The 21,617-nt window shown below is 46.7% G+C and overlaps 1 protein-coding gene across 1 annotated transcript in view; it reads left to right on the top strand.

The window, feature by feature from the left end:
- Positions 1 to 21,617, top strand: part of LOC124033248 (SH3 and multiple ankyrin repeat domains protein 2-like) — a 209,048-nt gene that overhangs the window by 55,955 nt on the left and 131,476 nt on the right. Inside the window, exon 9 of the mRNA XM_046345236.1 lies at positions 7,316 to 7,382. Within this exon, the coding sequence (XP_046201192.1) occupies positions 7,316 to 7,382 (67 nt within the window). The remainder of the gene's footprint in view (positions 1 to 7,315; positions 7,383 to 21,617) is intronic.

The raw sequence follows: 21,617 nt of genomic DNA, 5'->3' as shown, positions 1-21,617 counted from the left end.
GATTTTGATAATTAGTGGTTATTGGCCTAATTCTGGTCTGCATGCATTATTTGGTGTTCTACATTTTACACGGAGGATATTCTTGTAGAATTATGCATGCAGAGTCTCAATTTGGTGTTTGTCCCATTTTGTGAAATCTTGGTTGGTGAGTGGACCCCAGACCTCACAACTATAAAGGGCAATGGGCTCTATGACTGATTCAAGTTTTTTTTAGCCAGATCCTAATTGGTATGTTGAATTTTATGTTCCTTTTGATGGCATAGAATGCCCTTCTTGCCTTGTCTCTCAGATCGTTCACAGTTTTGTGGAGGTTACCTGTAGCGCTGATGTTTAGGCCAAGGTATGTATAGTTTTTTGTGTGCTCTAGATGTCTAGATGGTGTCTAGATGGAATTTGTATTTGTGGCCCTGGCGACTGGAACTTTTTTGGAACACCATAATTTTGGTCTTACTGAGATTTGCTGTCAGGGCCCAGGTCTGGCAGAATCTGCGCAGAACATATAGGTGCTGCTGTAGACCCTCCTTGGTTGGGAACAGAAGCATCAGATCATCAGCAAACAGTAGACATTTGACTTCAGATTCTAGTAGGGTGAGGCCGGGTGCTGCAGGCTGTTCTGTTGCCCGCGCCAATTCATTGATATATATGTTGAAGAGGGTGGGGCTTAAGCTGCATCCCTGTCTCACCCCACGGCCCTGAGGGCCTGCTCTCTCCCTCTTGCTCTCTCCCTCTTGCACTCTCCGTCTTTCTCTCTCCCTCTTTCTCTTTCTCCCCCCCCCCCCTCTCTCTCTCTCTCTCTCTCTCTCTCTCTCTCTCTCTCTCTCTCTCACTATCTCTCTGCTCTTTATTTCTCAGTCCCCTTGTTTCACTGTCCATCTCTTTCTCTCTCCCCCTCTCTCTACCTAGCCATCATAACTTACCTACATATGGTTTGGGACTAGGTGAACCGACAGCAGAGGAACAGAGCGTGTGCTGTGTTGAACTATGCAGGGTTAAGAGAGGTTATCCTCATGGCTATACTGTAACATCATAACTTAGCCTACCTCCCCATATGGTTTGTTATAAGGTAAACAGACAGCAGAGCAGAGCGTTTCAGTTTTTCAGTGTAGCAGAATGTTGTTTCTGGGAGGAGACGATGATGGGAAGTAGGAGTCATGTTTTCATGTTTTTATTGCACAGCCTCATTTTCCACTCTAGCATGCATTATACTGCAACACTACTACTCCAATCCAATAGCTTCTGTAGAGTTATTACTGTATTACAATAATAGGTTAATTCATTTAACTCATTTCAGTAGTGTAATTGAAAATTGAAAATGGCTTGTTTACCCACATGAAACCAATATCATATTTGGGATAGAGATGGAGGGTTCAGTTTATTCAGGATTTCTATGAGTGAGTTAGTCTAGTCATACAATTTTCAGTGACTATACCGTACCCATAGAAATAAAACTTGTTCTGTCTCTATGACTACCTTTCCTTCCTAAATCCTTACTGATTTATTATCATGTCTTGTCCCTGTGCTCCCCATTCTATTCGTTTCCCTCTGCTGGTCTTATTAGGTTCTTTCCCTCTTTCTATCCCTCTCTCTCCCCCTCCCTCTCTCACTCTCTCGCTCTCTCTTCTCTCTATCGTTCCGTTCCTGCTCCCAGCTGTTCCTATTCCCCTAATCATCATTTAGTCTTCCCACACCTGTTCCCGATCCTTTCCCCTGATTGGAGTCCCTATTTATTCCTTTGTGTTCCGTTCCTGTCCTGTCGGTTCCTTGTTTAGAATTCACCGTGCTGTGATTGTGTATCGCCCTGTCCTGTCGTGTTTTTTGCCTTCATCAGATGCTGCGTGTGAGCAGGTGTCTCTGTCAACTACGGCCTGCGCCTACCCGAAGCGACCTGCAGTCTGTGGCCGCTTCTCCTGTTATTCCCCTCTACAGACTAGAGGATTTCTGTTATTCCCTGTTTGGACTTGAATAAACTCTGTTTCTGTTAAGTCGCTTTTGGGTCCTCTTTCACCTGCATGACAGAAGGAACCGACCAAGGAATGGACCCAGCGACTTCAGACGCTCGTTACACTGCCGTCAAGATCCAAGGAGCCATGCTCGGCAGACACGAGCAGGAATTGTCTGCTGCTCGCCATGCCGTGGAGAACCTGGCCGCTCAGGTTTCCGACCTCTCTGGACAGTTCCAGAGTCTACGTCTCGTGCCACCTGTTACTTCCTGGCCTGCCGAGCCTCCAGAACCTAGGGTTAATAACCCACCTTGCTACTCCGGGCAGCCCACTGAGTGCCGCTCCTTTCTCACGCAGTGTGAGATTGTGTTCTCTCTCCAACCCAACACATACTCTAGAGAGAGAGCTCGGGTTGCTTACGTCATTTCACTCCTTACTGGCCGGGCTCGAGAATGGGGCACAGCTATCTGGGAGGCAAGGGCTGATTGCTCTAACAAGTTCCAGAACTTTAAAGAGGAGATGATTCGGGTTTTTGACCGTTCAGTTTTTGGTAGGGAGGCTTCTAGGGCCCTGGCTTCCTTATGCCAAGGTGAACGGTCCATAACGGATTATTCTATTAAGTTTCGCACTCTTGCTGCCTCTAGTGAGTGGAACGAGCCGGCGCTGCTCGCTCGTTTTCTGGAGGGACTCCACGCAGTGGTTAAGGATGAGATTCTCTCCCGGGAGGTTCCTTCAGATGTGGACTCTTTGATTGCTCTCGCCATCCGCATAGAACGACGGGTAGATCTTCGTCATCGGGCTCGTGGAAGAGAGCTCGCATCAACGGTGTTTCCCTGCTCCGCATCGCAACCATCTCCCTCCTCTGGCTTTGAGACTGAGCCCATGCAGCTGGGAGGGATTCGCATCTCGACTAAGGAGAGGGAACGGAGGATCACCAACCGCCTGTGCCTCTATTGCGGAGTTGCTGGACATTTTGTTAATTCATGTCCAGTAAGAGGCCAGAGCCCATCAGTAAGCGGAGGGCTACTGGTGAGCGCTACTACTCTGGTCTCTTCATCTAGATCTTGTACTACTATGTCGGTCCATCTACGCTGGACCGGTTCGGGTGCTACATGCAGTGCCTTGATTGACTCTGGGGCTGAGGGTTGTTTCATGGACGAAGCATGGGTTCGGAAACATAACATTCCTTTCAGACCGTTAGACAAGCCTACGCCCATGTTTGCCTTAGATGGTAGTCATCTTCCCAGTATCAAATTTGAGACACTACCTTTAACTCTCACAGTATCTGGTAACCACAGTGAGACTATTTCTTTTTGATTTTCCGTTCACCGTTTACTCCTGTTGTTTTGGGTCATCCCTGGCTAGTATGTCATAATCCTTCTATTAATTGGTCTAGTAATTCTATCCTATCCTGGAACGTTTCTTGTCATGTGAAGTGTTTAATGTCTGCCATCCCTCCCGTTTCTTCTGTCCCTACTTCTCAGGAGGAACCTGGCGATTTGACAGGAGTGCCGGAGGAATATCATGATCTGCGCACGGTCTTCAGTCGGTCCCGAGCCAACTCCCTTCCTCCTCACCGGTCGTATGATTGTAGTATTGATCTCCTTCCGGGGACCACTCCTCCTCGAGGTAGACTATACTCTCTGTCGGCTCTCGAACGTAAGGCTCTCGAGGATTATTTGTCTGTGTCTCTTGACGCCGGTACCATAGTGCCTTCTTCTTCTCCGGCCGGGGCGGGGTTCTTTTTGTTAAGAAGAAGGACGGTACTCTGCGCCCCTGCGTGGATTATCGAGGGCTGAATGACATAACGGTTAAGAATCGTTATCCGCTTCCCCTTATGTCATCAGCCTTCGAGATTCTGCAGGGAGCCAGGTGCTTTACTAAGTTGGACCTTCGTAACGCTTACCATCTCGTGCGCATCAGAGAGGGGGACGAGTGGAAAACGGCGTTTAACACTCCGTTAGGGCATTTTGAGTACCGGGTTCTGCCGTTCGGTCTCGCCAATGCGCCAGCTGTTTTTCAGGCATTAGTTAATGATGTTCTGAGAGACATGCTGAACATCTTTGTTTTTGTCTATCTTGACGATATCCTGATTTTTTCTCCGTCACTCGAGATTCATGTTCAGCACGTTCGACGTGTTCTACAGCGCCTTTTAGAGAATTGTCTCTACGTAAAGGCTGAGAAGTGCTCTTTTCATGTCTCCTCCGTTACTTTTCTCGGTTCCGTTATTTCCGCTGAAGGCATTCAGATGGATTCCGCTAAGGTCCAAGCTGTCAGTGATTGGCCCGTTCCAAGGTCACGTGTCGAGTTGCAGCGCTTTTTAGGTTTCGCTAATTTCTATCGGCGTTTCATTCGTAATTTCGGTCAAGTTGCTGCCCCTCTCACAGCTCTTACTTCTGTCAAGACGTGTTTTAAGTGGTCCGGTTCCGCCCAGGGAGCTTTTGATCTTCTAAAAGAACGTTTTACGTCCGCTCCTATCCTCGTTACTCCTGACGTCACTAGACAATTCATTGTCGAGGTTGACGCTTCAGAGGTAGGCGTGGGAGCCATTCTATCCCAGCGCTTCCAGTCTGACGATAAGGTTCATCCTTGCGCTTATTTTTCTCATCGCCTGTCGCCATCTGAGCGCAACTATGATGTGGGTAACCGTGAACTGCTCGCCATCCGCTTAGCCCTAGGCGAATGGCGACAGTGGTTGGAGGGGGCGACCGTTCCTTTTGTCGTTTGGACAGACCATAAGAACCTTGAGTACATCCGTTCTGCCAAACGACTTAATGCCCGTCAAGCTCGTTGGGCGTTGTTTTTCGCTCGTTTCGAGTTTGTGATTTCTTACCGTCCGGGTAGCAAGAACACCAAGCCTGATGCCTTATCCCGTCTGTTTAGTTCTTCTGTGGCTTCTACTGATCCCGAGGGGATTCTTCCTTATGGGCGTGTTGTCGGGTTAACAGTCTGGGGAATTGAAAGACAGGTTAAGCAAGCACTCACGCACACTGCGTCGCCGCGCGCTTGTCCTAGTAACCTCCTTTTCGTTCCTGTTTCCACTCGTCTGGCTGTTCTTCAGTGGGCTCACTCTGCCAAGTTAGCTGGTCATCCCGGTGTTCGAGGCACTCTTGCGTCTATTCGCCAGCGCTTTTGGTGGCCGACTCAGGAGCGTGACACGCGCCGTTTCGTGGCTGCTTGTTCGGACTGCGTGCAGACTAAGTCGGGTAACTCTCCTCCTGCCGGTCGTCTCAGTCCGCTCCCCATTCCTTCTCGACCATGGTCTCACATCGCCTTAGACTTCATTACCGGTCTGCCTTTGTCTGCGGGGAAGACTGTGAGAGCCGCCAATAAACGCAGGATTAAGAGTCCAAGGTATTGTTGCGGCCAGAGAGTGTGGCTTTCCACTCGCAACCTTCCTCTTACGACAGCTTCTCGTAAGTTGACTCCGCGGTTCATTGGTCCGTTCCGTGTCTCCCAGGTCGTCAATCCTGTCGCTGTGCGACTGCTTCTTCCGCGACATCTTCGTCGCGTCCATCCTGTCTTCCATGTCTCCTGTGTTAAGCCCTTTCTTCGCACCCCCGTTCGTCTTCCCTCCCCCTCCCGTCCTTGTCGAGCGCACCTATTTACAAGGTACATAAGATCATGGACATGCGTTCTCGGGGACGGGGTCACCAATACTTAGTGGATTGGGAGGGTTACGGTCCTGAGGAGAGGAGTTGGGTTCCGTCTCGGGACGTGCTGGACCGTTCACTCATCGATGATTTCCTCCGTTGCCGCCAGGATTCCTCCTCGAGTGCGCCAGGAGGCGCTCGGTGAGTGGGGGGGTACTGTCATGTTTGTCATTTATTATCATGTCTTGTCCCTGTGCTCCCCATTCTATTCGTTTCCCTCTGCTGGTCTTATTAGGTTCTTTCCCTCTTTCTATCCCTCTCTCTCCCCCTCCCTCTCTCACTCTCTCGCTCTCTCTTCTCTCTATCGTTCCGTTCCTGCTCCCAGCTGTTCCTATTCCCCTAATCATCATTTAGTCTTCCCACACCTGTTCCCGATCCTTTCCCCTGATTGGAGTCCCTATTTATTCCTTTGTGTTCCGTTCCTGTCCTGTCGGTTCCTTGTTTAGAATTCACCGTGCTGTGATTGTGTATCGCCCTGTCCTGTCGTGTTTTTTGCCTTCATCAGATGCTGCGTGTGAGCAGGTGTCTCTGTCAACTACGGCCTGCGCCTACCCGAAGCGACCTGCAGTCTGTGGCCGCTTCTCCTGTTATTCCCCTCTACAGACTAGAGGATTTCTGTTATTCCCTGTTTGGACTTGAATAAACTCTGTTTCTGTTAAGTCGCTTTTGGGTCCTCTTTCACCTGCATGACACACATTGCCTAACCATCACTAACCCTATTCCACTGACCCAGACCCGTATATAGAGAGCGTTTCGGTCAGATTTTAAAACGGACACCATGTTAACAGAGCGATGTAACAATACAAGAGTGCCTCTGACAGTTCCCTCTGAAATGACCTGCTGTAAACAAGAAAAACAGAGGAATATTACAGAAGTTTTTATTAATTATAATTTGGAATAACGTGTAAGTCTTTACAGTTTTGTGATGTCAACAAATTGTAAATCTTCTTTCACTTCATAAGTAAAAAAAAGAAAAAAGATCAGAAATAAACAGCACAACATGGAAGCTTCAATTATCACTTAGCAATGGCTATGGAGGAGGAAGTGGCGCTATCGGAACGTTCAGACAGAAACCACATTGGCCAAACTCTCTATATACAGTATATGACTCCGCACTGACTGTCTTATGTAAAAGTGTCTAAAGGTAGAATCAGTTGGCAGGGTTTACTGGCTGGATATGTGTTGACTGTGGCTGCGGCTCTGCAGCCCTCCACCCACTACACCACAACCTTTACCAGGCTTCTGTTTATTGTGTTATTATTAGTACCTATAAGGATTTAAAGTTGCATTTCATGAAAGTGAGTCATTTTACAATGAGAATTAAGTTATTTTTCTGACAAATTTAACTGAGCCACCACATGTTGTGGCCATCAGAGCTGGTAGTCAGGAATTTGCTATTTTATTTATTATTTATTTTACCAGGCAAGTCAGTTAAAAACAAATTCTTACTTTCAATGCTGGCCTAGGAACAATGGGTTAACTGCCTGTTCAGGGGCAGAACGACAGATTTGTACCTTGTCAGCTCAGGGGTTTGAACTTGCAACCTTCCGGTTACTAGTCCACTGCTCTAACCACTAGGCTAACCACTAGGATACCCTGCTGGCCCCTATAATGAATACCATATCCACCATTGAAGTAGGTCAGATTTTAAAAGCCATTTTGATTGATTTACAAATGTGACTATTATAAATACCTCACTATAAATCTACCATTCTGTTCCAGGTGGCCATCATCGCAGGAAACTTTGAATTGGCAGAATTAATCAAGAACCATAAAGAGACTGATATCGGTAAGTTTCTGAACTCAACGTTTCTTTGTTTCTGTGTAGTATAAACTGTGATTATTTACCAGAAAAAAACTATTGCATTATAGGAAATGGTAAGACAGGTAAACCATTGAGCATAGCAGGTTACTAGGCTAGGAAAGGGTTGCTGGCAAATGTGTTGTATTGAATGTGAGTTAAGTCATGTGCAATTCACTTGCTTTATGAATGATGCACGTTGTAGACCAAAGCGCTTCCACTCTGAATGGGCTATTGTGTTTCCCGGTGGATGGACCTGCTCTGTGCCTTCTCTCTCATCTAAAGACAGTCTGTTCTGCTCCAATCCACACTTAGCCACAGTTCACAATGGAGCTGGCCTACATAGTGGGACTGGGATGAGAACACACACACACACACACACACACACACACACACACACACACACACACACACACACACACACACACACACACACACACACACACACACACACACACACACACACACACACACACACACACACACACACGTCATGCACACACACACACACACACACACACACACACACACACACACACACACACACACACACACACACACACACACACACACACACACACACACACACACACACACACACACGTCATGGACACACACACGCACGTCATGGACACACACACACACACGCACGTCATGCACACACACACACACACACGCACACACACACACGTACGTCATGCACGCACACACACACACACACACACACACACACACACACACACACACACACACACACACACACACACACACACACACACACACACACACACACACACACACACACACACACATGGATTGATCAGCTGTGTTTTGTCATCTGTCTGTCTGCTGCATTGTTCTCTGTCACTCTCATATGTTCTCTGGTATACAGTACAGTACAGCACAGTACAGTAGGCTCTACTCTCATATGTTCTCTGGTATACAGTACAGTACAGCACAGTACAGTAGGCTCTACTCTCATATGTTCTCTGGTATACAGTGCAGTACAGTAGGCTCTACTCTCATATGTTATCTGATGTACAGTACAGTACAGTACAGTACAGTACAGTACAGTACAGTACAGTACAGTACAGTACAGTACAGTACAGTACAGTACAGTACAGTACAGTACAGTCGTGGCCAAAAGTTTTGAGAATGACACAAATATTAATTTCCACAAAGTTTGCCTGGTTCACCAATTACTTTGCAGACAGAGTTCAGTGTGTCAAATCGGAGGGCATGCTGTCCGGTCCTCTGGCAGTCTCTATGGGGGTGCCACAGGGTTCAATTCTCGGGCCGACTCTTTTCTCTGTATATATCAATGATGTTGCACTTGCTGCGGGCGATTCCCTGATCCACCTCTACGCAGACGACACCATTCTATATACTTCCGGCCCGTCCTTGGACACTGTGCAATCTAACCTCCAAACGAGCTTCAATGCCATACAACACTCCTTCCGTGGCCTCCAACTGCTCTTAAACGCTAGTAAAACCAAATGCATGCTTTTCAACCGTTCGCTGCCTGCACCCGCACGCCTGACCAGCATCACCACCCTGGATGGTTCCGACCTTGAATATGTGGACAGCTATAAGTACCTAGGTGTCTGGCTAGACTGTAAACTCTCCTTCCAGACTCATATCAAACATCTCCAATCGAAAATCAAATCAAGAGTCGGCTTTCTATTCCGCAACAAAGCCTCCTTCACTCACGCCGTCAAACTTACCCTAGTAAAACTGACTATCCTACCGATCCTTGACTTTGACGATGTCATCTACAAAATTGCTTCCAACACTCTACTCAGCAAACTGGATGCAGTTTATCACAGTGCCATCCGTTTTGTCACTAAAGCACCTTATACCACCCACCACTGCGACTTGTATGCTCTAGTCGGCTGGCCCTCGCTACATATTCGTCGCCAGACCCACTGGCTCCAGGTCATCTACAAGTCCATGCTAGGTAAAGCTCCGCCTTATCTCACTGGTCAAGATGGCAACACCCATCCGTAGCACGCGCTCCAGCAGGTGTATCTCACTGATCATCCCTAAAGCCAACACCTCATTTGGCCGCCTTTCGTTCCAGTACTCTGCTGCCTGTGACTGGAACGAATTGCAAAAATCGCTGAAGTTGGAGACTTTTATCTCCCTCACCAACTTCAAACATCAGCTGAGCAGCAAACCGATCGCTGCAGCTGTACATAGTCTATTGGTAAATAGCCCACCCATTTTCACCTACCTCATCCCCATACTGTTTTTATTTATTTACTTTTCTGCTCTTTTGCACACCAATATCTCTACCTGTACATGATCATCTGATCATTTATCACTCCAGTGTTAATCTGCTAAATTGTAATTATTCGCCTACCTCCTCAATGTATATAGACTCCCCTTTTTTTTCTTTTTTCTACTGTGTTATTGACTTGTTAATTGATTACTCCATGTGTAACTCTGTGTTGTCTGTTCACACTGCTATGCTTTATCTTGGCCAGGTCGCAGTTACAAATGAGAACTTGTTCTCAACTAGCCTACCTGGTTAAATAAAGGTGAAATAAAAAATAAAATAAAAATAAAAAAGTGTCTTTAGATATTTTTGTCAGATGTTACTATGGAATACTGAAGTATAATTACAAGCATTTCACAAGTGTCAAAGGCTTTTAATGACAATTAGAGTTGATGCAAAAAGTCAATATTTGCAGTGTTGACCCTTCTTTTTCAAGACCTCTGAAATCCGCCCTGGCATGCTGTCAATTAACTTCTGGGCCACATCCTGACTGATGGCAGCCCATTCTTGCATAATCAATGCTTGAAGTTTGTCAGAATTTGTGGGTTTTTGTTTGTCCACCTGCCTCTTGAGAATTTCTCAATGGGATTACGGTCTGAGGAGTTTCCTGGCCATTGACCCAAAATATCAATGTTTGTTCCCCGAGCCACTTAGTTATCACTTTTGCCTTATGGCAAGGTGCTCCATCAAGCTGGAAAAGGCATTGTTCATCACCAAACTGTTCCTGGATGGTTGGGAGAAGATGCTCTCAGAGGATGTGTTGGTACCATTCTTTATTCATGGCTGTGTTCTTAGGCAAAATTGTGAGTGAGCCCACTCCCTTGGCTGAGAAGCAACCCCACACATGAATGGTCTCAGGATGCTGTTTACTGTTGGCATGACACAGGACTGATGGTAGCACTCACCTTGTCTTCGATGGACAAGCTTTTTTCTGGATGCCCCAAACAATCGGAAAGGGGATTCATCAGAGACAATGACTTTACCCCAGTCCTCAGCAGTCCAATCCCTGTAACTTTTGTAGAATATCAGTCTGTCCCTGATATTTTTCCTGGAGAGAAGTGGCTTCTTTGCTGCCCTTCTTGACACCAGGCCATCCTCCAAAAGTCTTCTTCTCACTGTGTGTGCAGATGCACTCACACCTGCCTGCTGCCATTCCTGAGCAAACTCTGTACTGGTGGTGTCCCGATCCCACAGCTGAATCAACTTTAGGAGATGGTCCTGGCGCTTGCTGGACTTTCTTGGGTGCCCTGAAGCCTTCTTCACAAAAATTGAACCTCTCTCCTTGAAGTTCTTGATGATCTGATAAATGGTTGATTTAGGTGCAATCTTACTGGCAGCAATATCCTTGCCTGTGAAGCCCTTATTGTGCAAAGCAATGATGACGGCACGTGTTTCCTTGCAGGTGAACATTGTTGACAGAGGAAGAACATTGATTCCAAGCACCACCCTCCTTTTGAAGCTTCCAGTCTGTTATTCGAACTCAATCAGCATGACAGAGTGATCTCCAACCTTGTCCTCATCAACACTCACACCTGTGTTAATGAGAGAATCACTGACATGATGTCAGCTGGTCCTTTTGTGGCAGGGCTGAAATGCAGTGGAATTTTTTGGGGGGGATTCAGTTCATTTGCATGGCAAAGAAGGACTTTGCAATTCATTGCAATTCATCTGATCCCTCTTCATAACATTCTGGAGTATATGCAAATTGCCATCATACAAACTGAGGCTGCAGACTTTGTGAAAATTAATATTTGTGTCATTCTCAAAACTTTTGTCCATGACTGTACATTACAGTAGGCTCTAAGGTGCATGGGATGCGGATTACAATCTTCTCTGTCATCTTTCTATAGATGCCACTTTGTATCTGATGGAATCCTTTTTTTCCTGTGTCCTTAGGCCAAGGGTCCAAGACTGTGACATTATGAACTCTCCTTTTGGCATACAGTCAACTTATTGCTAGTGCCAGCAGTCTTACAATCTTGCAATCTTACCGTACAAGTGTCAGAGGATTTCTGTCTCTTCCTCTCCAAATAGACACTGAGACATAACTCCTTTGTCATGCATTTACAACCCCCAACAGTCCCTTTTCTCAGTCCTCTGTCATCACTTCTTTCTTCATGTTTTGTGACCACATTCTGCTGTAAATAGAAAGGGTGCTGCACACCAATTATTTAATTATTTAATTGTCTTTTTGCATTTGCCCCTTGAGTCATAGTCGGGCTGATTAGCTTCAGTCTGAGAGTGAAGGTCTTTGTGACAGCTAACCTCATTACATTGGATTATACACGCTTAGAAAAAAAGGTACTATCTAGAACCTAAAAGGGTTCTTCGGATGTCCCTAAAGGGGAAACCTTTGAAGAACCCTTTTTGGTTCCAGGTAGAACCCTTTTGGGTTCAATGTAGAACCCTTTCCACAGAGGCTTCTACATGGAACCCGAAACGGGTCTACCTGGAACCATAAAGGATTCTCCCGTGGAGACAGCCGAAGGACCCTTTGGGAACCCTTTTTTTCTAAGATTGTTACAGAATTTGTAATATATAGTTCAGCGTCATGGCTGCAGTCATGACACATAAACCTACAGCATCTGCCTTGTTCTACAGTCAACTATGTAAATCCCTGTCCCATATAAATCCAGTCGTGGTTGCCATGGTTCCCAGATCCATGTGATATTTGGCTTTCGGGATCTCAGATCTGGTCGGTTCCTCAATGGAAGACCCATGGGTAGGGAGGTAGCCTCTTTATATGGTGTAGATATATACATTGGTGGTTGTTTTTTTCATGATTGTTACTGAAAATGTAGACTCATCAGTGCTGTTTCTTCAGCATCCGTTGTCCTGTGATCCATTATCACTGTTGTATAATCTACTGCATCACTGATCAATGTGGTGACAGCAGTGTTGTTCTATCATTCTATCTTTATGGATCCATCACTCAGGGTTTGTGGTGCTCAAACAAGATGGTTCATCACTATTCTACCTATTTGAGATTGATCTACCACAAGCTGCTCTTTCTTTTCGTTGTGTTTGATTGATTGAGTGGCTGGTGTTATAACGAGGAGGTTCAGGTTTAAAATGTTAAAGCTATTCCTTGGAGAGGAAAGCGGAGGTTGGTGCTTGTCAGGTTGCTATCTAACAATCTGTGTGCCAGAGAGGAGAAGAGGTGGTCCGTGGAGATTCCCCCCATCCACAGTTCCCCCTGCAGCCTACAATCATTTAGATGTTAGATGTTAGGCTGGTTTGAAGTCATGACGCTTTGTAATTCATCATAGACAGTACATTACACAGGATCTAGTATAGGGTCATTATCATATTGCTTTCAGTGGACTAGTTCTTGTATATTTAGACTACTAATGACCACACCAATGATTTGAGATTAATTCTGAGCAATTAAGGTAATGTTGATGGAAGGAGTACTTCCAAATGCCAATTCAATATGAATTAAATATGTTGTTTTCCCAATTAAAGTCCGAAAGTTATTCCCAAGAGGGAATAGCATTTCATAATATCACAACATGTTTTAATTCTCATCACATTCCAATAGGATTTGGGATGTGTTGTTCTGTACGTGCTTGGTTACAAATGCTTGGTAAAAACACTACGCATGGGCCATTCCATGCCACTATAGCCCAAAAAATATCTTTGGTATCTCACATTGTTCTGGTAATTCTCACATAGAAACTGAACAGAATGTTTGACACACTTGTATTTTTACAATGTATATATATTTTTTATCATCAGGAAAGTGGCCATTTTAGGCCCATCTAAGACCTGAACATGTCTCCTGTAAGACCCTATGAGCTGTGAACGTACATGATACAGACAACATCATGGTGTCATTATATGCCTTATAGTATTTTCTCAAATATGGAGTATATCTAGATTCTGAAATACACATTTTCACATTCATTTATTCAACATAATATGAATATGAATTTAAATATGAATAAATAAATATAAATATGAATATCTCAAACTTTCATCATGCTTTTTTTTGAAAATGGTTTGCGATAGAAATGTAAAAAGCTTGTCAAACATCTTTCCTCCCAATGAAGTTACTATGAGAATTGCCAGAACAATCTGAGATACCAGAAATATTTTCGGCCTATGCTGCCGTGGAATCGCCCACATAATTTCACAACCAACAAGCAACTTGCTAATAACGAATTTAGACTTCCTCGCTAAGGTTGCCTAGCAACACAAAGGGTTTGTTTTCGATACAGCTGTTCCTGTGAAAGCACGGGTTAAAATCCAATCTCTCGCTGAACCTGTTTCCACTGAACATTGATTTATGCATGTTTAATTTGGGTGTTATGTGATTGCAAGCGACACCTCTCTCCACCATGTGTTTGACAGCCACGTATTGAGAATGTGTTCTGCCCTGTCATCTATGGCAATATCATTCATTTGGATTATTATTGAAGTAGTTTTAGATAATACAGTGTTTTAGCAATCTGGTTTATATTAAAATCAGTGTTAATGATAGTAATCAAATGGCTGTGGTTTAGTTGAATTATCCCCATCCATAATGATTATAATAATTGACACATTCTTGCTGAGATCATGTGCTGCTTGTCTCTGGAATGTTGAACCTGGGTGAAGCAACGCTATATCTAGGGAGTTTATTTTTCTTCAGTGCATCTGACTGTCTGTTAGAGTGTTTGTGTGCAAGAGATATATATAGAGGGAGACATAGAGAGAGAGAGGAGAGAGAGAGAGAGAGAGAGAGAGAGAGAGAGAGAGAGAAAGAGGTAGACATATATATACTGTATATATATGTCTCCCTGCCTGTCTCCCTGTCTGCCTTTTTCCCCACCTTTCTCCCTGGATGCCAATCTCCCTCTCCCTGCCTGCTCACTGCCTGCCTTTCCCCCCTGCCTCCCTGGATGCCAATCTCCCTCTCCCTGCCTGCTCACTGCCTGCCTTTCCCCCCTGCCTCCCTGGATGCCAATCTCCCTCTCCCTGCCTGCTCACTGCCTGCCTTTCCCCCCTGCCTCCCTGGATGCCAATCTCCCTCTCCCTGCCTGCTCACTGCCTGCCTTTCCCCCCTGCCTCCCTGGATGCCAATCTCCCTCTCCCTGCCTGCTCACTGCCTGCCTTTCCCCCTGCCTCCCTGGATGCCAATCTCCCTCTCCCTGCCTGTGCTCCCCATTCTATTCGTTTCCCTCTGCTGGTCTTATTAGGTTCTTTCCCTCTTTCTATCCCTCTCTCTCCCTCCCTCTCTCCTCTCTAGCTCTCTCTTCTCTCTATCGTTCCGTTCCTGCTGCTCACTGCTGTGATTGTGTCGCCCTGTCCCTGCCCATCCAGATCTGCGTGTCAGGTGTCTCTGTTTCGGCCTGCGCCTGCCAGTCTGTGGCCGCTTCTCCATTCCCCTCTACAGACAGCTGCTGAATAAACTCTGTTTCAGTCGTGTCTGCACTGCCTTTCCCCCTGCCTCCTGGATGCCAATCTCCTCTCCCTGCCTGCTCCTGCCTGCCTTTGCCTCCCTGGATGCCAATCTCCCTCTCCCTGCCTGCTCACTGCCTGCCTTTCCCCCTGCCTCCCTGGATGCCAATCTCCCTCTCCCTGCCTGCTCACTGCCTGCCTTTCCCCCTGCCTCCCTGGATGCCAATCTCCCTCTCCCTGCCTGCTCACTGCCTGCCTTTCCCCCTGCCTCCCTGGATGCCAATCTCCCTCTCCCTGCCTGCTCACTGCCTGCCTTTCCCCCTGCCTCCCTGGATGCCAATCTCCCTCTCCCTGCCTGCTCACTGCCTGCCTTTCCCCCTGCCTCCCTGGATGCCAATCTCCCTCTCCCTGCCTGCTCACTGCCTGCCTTTCCCCCTGCCTCCCTGGATGCCAATCTCCCTCTCCCTGCCTGCTCACTGCCTGCCTTTCCCCCTGCCTCCCTGGATGCCAATCTCCCTCTCCCTGCCTGCTCACTGCCTGCCTTTCCCCCTGCCTCCCTGGATGCCAATGCTCACTGCCTGCCTTTCCCCCTGCCTCCCTGGATGCCTCCCTCTCTGGATGCCAATCTCCCTCCTGCTGCTCACTGCCTGCCTTTCCCCCCTGCCTCCCTGGATGCCAATCTCCCTCTCCCTGCCTGCTCACTGCCTGCCTTTCCCCCCTGCCTCCCTGGATGCCAATCTCCCTCTCCCTGCCTGCTCACTGCCTGCCTTTCCCCCTGCCTCCCTGGATGCCAATCCCTCTCCCTCTCCCTGCCTGCCTCCCTGGATGCCAATCTCCCTCTCCCTGCCTGCTCACTGCCTGCCTTTCCCCCCTGTCTCCCTGCCTGTCTCCCTGCATTTCACCCTGCCTTCCTGTCTTCCTGCTTGTCACCCTGCCTACCTGTCTCCCTGCCTGCCTTTCCCCCGTGCCTCCCTGCCTGTCTCCCTGCATTTCACCCTGCCTTCCTGTCTTCCTGCTTGTCTCCCTGCCTTTCCCCCTGCCTCCCTGCCTGTCTCCCTGCATTTCACCCTGCCTTCCTGTATTCCTGCTTGTCTACCTGCCTGCCTTTCCCCCCTGTCTCCCTGCCTACCTTTTCCCCTGCCTTCCTGCCTGTCTCCCTGCATTTCACCCTGCCTTCCTGTCTTCCTGCTTGTCACCCTGCCTACCTGTCTCCCTGCCTGCCTTTTCCCCTGCCTTCCTGCCTTTCTCCCTGCCTGCCTGCCCCCCTCTCTCCCTGCCTGCCTTTTCCCCTGCCTTCCTGCCTTTCTCCCTGCCTGCCTGCCCCCCTCTCTCCCTGCCTGTTTCTCTGCCTGCCTTTCTCCCTGAATGTCTTCCAGCCTGCCTGCCTGACTCCCTGCCAGCCTCTCCCTGACTGCCTGTCTGTCTCCCGGGTTGCCTGTCTATCTCACTGTCTCCCTGCCTATCTATCTATCTATCTGTCTCACTGCATGTCTATCTATCTGTTTCCCTGCCTGCCTGGCTGCCTGTCTGTGTCTCCCTCCCTCCCTGCCTGTCTCCCTGCATGCCTGCCTGTCTCCTTCCTTCCTTCCTTCCCTCCCTGCCTGTCTCCTTCCTTCCTTCCCTCCCTCCTGTCCCTCTGCCTGCCTGCCTCCCTGCCTGTCTCCCTCCTTCCTTCCCTCCCTGCCTGCCTGTCTCCCTCCTTCCCTCCATTCCTCCTGTCCCTCTGCCTACCTGCCTGTCTCCCTCCTTCCCTCCCTGCCTGTCTCCTTCCTTCCGTCCCTCCCTCCTGTCCCTCTGCCTGCCTGTCTCCCTGCCTGCCTGTCTCCCTCCTTCCTTCCCTCCCTGCCTGCCTGTCTCCCTCCTTCCCTCCATCCCTCCTGTCCCTCTGCCTACCTGCCTGTCTCCTTCCTTCCCTCCCTCCCTGCCCCTCTGCCTGCCTGCCTTCCCAGCCAATCTCTTTCCCATCCATTGTCACGCGCTTTACCACTGGACTGACTTGCTGCTGCTTTTTCCCACTACAAAACTCGGATACATTTCATATTCGCTCTTTTTCTATTTATTTATATCTCCACGTTTCCCATGAACAATTAAGCAATAAGGAAAAGGGGGAAAATGAAGTCTTTTCTGAATGCCTTGAAGAAAGAAGGTAAGCAGTGATACTTGAGCTATAGGTTTTTTTAATGGGTTTTGAAGGCTTCCAGTGTTTTGAGTGGTTACTGATACTTTGTGTGGCATATAGAAACTGAGAGTGGATTCTATTGTTTATGCCTTTAGGTTAATCACTGATATCATAGTGTTGTTGATTCTTACAGGTTATGAGCTTGTTGTTATTGGTTTAATAACAACTGCTAATGAACTAAAAAGTAAATTATTGAATCCATATTAGTTACTGTAAAACTCCTTTTGTTTTATATAAATACTGATGTCTGCTTTCATAACCACTTCAAAAAATCTCAAGAGAATGTTAACTATTTTGGCCCACATTGTTGATATGTGTATACCAAAGAAAATATCAGAGTAGAGCCTGTACTGTACTGTACTGTACTGTACTGTATATCATAGAACATATGAGAGTAGCGCCTACTGTACTGTACTGTATATCATAGAACATATGAGAGTAGAGCCTACTGTACTGTACTGTGCTGTACTGTATAACAGATAACATATGAGAGTAGAGCCTACTGTACTGTACTGTACTGTACTGTACTGTACTGTACTGTACTGTACTGTACTGTACTGTACTGTACTGTACTGTACTGTATATCATAGAACATATGAGAGTAGCGCCTACTGTACTGTACTGTATATCATAGAACATATGAGAGTAGAGCCTACTGTACTGTACTGTACTGTACTGGACTGTACTGTACTGTACTGTACTGTATATCATAGAACATATGAGAGTAACGCCTACTGTACTGTACTGTATATCATAGAACATATGAGAGTAGAGCCTACTGTACTGTACTGTGCTGTACTGTATAACAGATAACAAATGAGAGTAGAGCCTACTGTACTGTACTGTACTGTACTGTACTGTACTGTACTGTACTGTATACCAGATAACATATGAGAGTGTCAGTCAGTAGTCTACCAGTCAATAATCTACCAGTCAATAGTCTACCAGTCAATAATCTACCAGTCAGTAGTCTACCAGTCAATAATCTACCAGTCAATAGTCTACCAGTCAATAATCTACCAGTAAATAGTCTACTAGTCAATAATCTACCAGTCAATAGTCTACCAGTCAGTAGACTATCAGTCAATAATCTACCAGTCAGTAGACTACCAGTCAAATCAAATCAAATTTATTTATAAACCCCTTCTTACATCAGCTGATATCTTAAAGTGCTGTACAGAAACCCAGCCTAAAACCCCAATCATGTATAATGTATGTATGCAATTTAGCAGACACTTTTATCCAAAGAAACTTACAGTCATGTGTGCATACATTCTACGTATGGGTGGTCCCGGGAATTGAACCCACTACCCTGGCGTTACAAGCGCCATGCTCTACCAACTGAGCTACAGAAGGACCACGATCAGCAAGCAATGCAGGTGCCGAAGCACGGTGGCTAGGAAAAACTCCCTAGAAAGGCAAAAACCTAGGAAGAATCCTAGAGAGGAACCAGGCTATGAGGGGTGTCCTCTTCTGGCTGTGCTGGGTGGAGATTATAAACCTAGAGAGGAACCAGGCTATGAGGGGTGTCCTCTTCTGGCTGTGCTGGGTGGAGATTATAAACCTAGAGAGGAACCAGGCTATGAGTGGTGTCCTCTTCTGGCTGTGCCGGGTGGAGATTATAAACCTAGAGAGGAACCAGGCTATGAGGGGTGTCCTCTTCTGGCTGTGCCGGGTGGAGATTATAACAGAACATGTTCAAGTTGTTCAAATGTTCAGAAATGACCAGCATGGTCAAATAATAATAATCGCAATAGTTGTCGAGGGTGCAGCAAGTCAGCACCTCAGGAGTAAATGTCAGTTGGCTTTTCATAGCCGATCATTAAGAGTATATCTACCGCTCCTGCTGTCTCTAGAGAGTTGAAAGCAGCAGGTCTGGGACAGGTAGCACATCCGGTGAACAGGTCAGGGTTCCATAGCCACAGGCAGAACAGTTGAAACTAGAGCAGCAGCACGGCCAGGTGGACTGGGGACAGCAAGGAGTCATCATGCCAGGTAGTCCTAAGGCATGGTCCTAGGGCTCTGGTCCTCCGAGAGAGGGAAAGAGAGAGAGAGAGAGAGAGAGAGAGAGAGAGAGAGAGAGAGAGAGAAAGAGAGAATTAGAGAGAGCATACTTAAGTTCACACAGGACACCGAATAAGACAGGAGAAGTACTCCAGATATAACAGACTGACCCTAGCCCCCGGACACATAAACTACTGCAGCATAAAAACTGGAGGCTGAGACAGGAGGGGTCAGGAGACACTGTGGCCTCATCCGATGATACCCCCGGACAGGGCCAAATAGGCAGGATATAACCCCACCCACTTTGCCAAAGCACAGACCCCACACCACTGGAGGTATATCTTCAACCACCATCCTGAGACAAGGCCGAGTATAGCCCACAGTATAGTCTCCCAGTAATGAGTCTACCAGGCAATAGGCTACCAATCAATAGGTTACCAGTCAAAAGCTACCAGTCAAAAGGCTACCAGTCAAAAGGCTACCAGTCAATAGTCTACCATTCAAAGGTTACCAGTCAATAGGCTACAAGTCAATAATCTACCAGTCAAAGGTTACCAGTCAATAGTCTACCAGTCAATAGTCTACCAGTCAAAAGGCTACAAGTCAAAGGTTACCAGTCTATAGTCTAACAGTCAAAAGTCAAAAGTCTACCATTCAATAGGCTACCAGTCAATAATCTACCAGTCAATAGTCTACCAGTCAAAGGCTACCAGTCAATAGTCTACCAGTCAATAGTCTACCAGTCAATAATCTACCAGTCAATAATCTACCAGTCAAAGTCTACCAGTCAATAATCTACCAGTCAATAGACTACCAGTCAATAGTCTACCAGTCAAAGGCTACCAGTCAATAGTCTACCAGTCAATAATCTACCAGTCAAAGGCTACCAGTCAATAGTCTACCAGTCAAAGGCTACCAGTCAAAGGCTACCAGTCAATAGTCTACCAGTCAATAATCTACCAGTCAATAGTCTACCAGTAAATAGTCTACCAGTCAATAGTCTACCAGTCAAAGGCTACCGGTCAATAGTCTACCAGTCAATAGTCTACCAGTCAATAATCTACCAGTCAATAATCTACCAGTCAAAAGTCTACCAGTCAATAGGCTACCAGTCAATAGGCTACCAGTCAATAGTTGACCAGTGCGGCAAGTGCTGCTGGCTGCTGGTGAGCTTTCTTGACTTGACTTGGATAATTTTTTGCCAACAGATAGCTAACCTTTGTTTAACCAACTAAACAGCTGCTCTTAGCAAAAATGTGTTTGTAGTTACTTTTCTAGCAATTTGGCTGTCAAAATAATGAAATACTATTTACTAAATCTATTCATTTTAAAATGTTGATTACTTCTCCTTGCCATTATCATTCACCTGATGATAAGACACGTTTTTTCGCTAACATTTGATGGGGGTCCCTGGGTCGCTGGTTTGCCAAAGAGGGGGTCCCTGGGTCGCTGGTTTGCCAAAGAGGGGGTCCCTGGGTCGCTGGTTTGCCAAAGAGGGGGTCCCTGGGTCGCTGGTTTGCCAAAGAGGGGGTCCCTGGGTCGCTGGTTTGCCAAAGAGGGGGTCCCTGGGCAAGAAAAGGTTGAAAACCTCTGATGTAGATCCATACATATCACCAATCTTTAATTGGCTATGGCTATGCTGTTGATGATAGGCCATCCAGATATCAGCATTAGTGGGCGAGTCAGGTGGAGAGGGGGTGGGACCTGCCATTGGGGGTTGGACATGTGACCTCTCCTCTCAATGCAGCATGGACCTACTCTATATTATGATGCATTCCATAGGTACAGTCACAGTTTTGAGGGGTTATTGCTTTAAATTGTGCTTTTGAGAGTCTTACACACATACTCAGGCCTTTTGGAAAGAGGTATTCTTGAGAGGCCTTTTTATAGAACCTTCTCCTATGACAGTACGGTTGTTTTCTTTTCCAAAGCAGTGTCATCTCTCTCACACAGTGGCCAATCATCTCTGGGTTAAACCCTATATTGCTGTATACAAGCCTCTTATTCCTCCCTGGTATTTAGTAGGCAGCGTAGAAATAAACATCATCATTAATCATGCTTCAGCTGTGTGAGCCGAGCACTGCATCAAACGCAGGGGAATTCCACCAAGGCTCTTATTATAGCTTGAGTTGAATAGAAGTTCTCTCCTCCTCCGCCAGGCAGCCAGGCAGCCTGCTCTGAGCCTGTGAGACCAGCTAGTTAGGAGCTCTCATTGCATCTCCACTAAGGCTCAATTATGCTTATTAATACCTTAAGGTTAGAGACTACCTTTGGTTTTCTATTGAACCCAAATAAGAGGTGTGTGTGTGGGGAGGGGGGGGGGGGTGGTCCGTGTGCAGGTCCGTGTGCAGGAGAGAGAGCGAGAGAGATCGAAATACCA

Source organism: Oncorhynchus gorbuscha, linkage group LG01 (genome assembly GCF_021184085.1).
Source record: "Oncorhynchus gorbuscha isolate QuinsamMale2020 ecotype Even-year linkage group LG01, OgorEven_v1.0, whole genome shotgun sequence".
Classification (NCBI taxonomy): Eukaryota; Metazoa; Chordata; class Actinopteri; order Salmoniformes; family Salmonidae; genus Oncorhynchus; species Oncorhynchus gorbuscha.
This window is presented reverse-complemented; position numbering and strand designations above follow the sequence as displayed.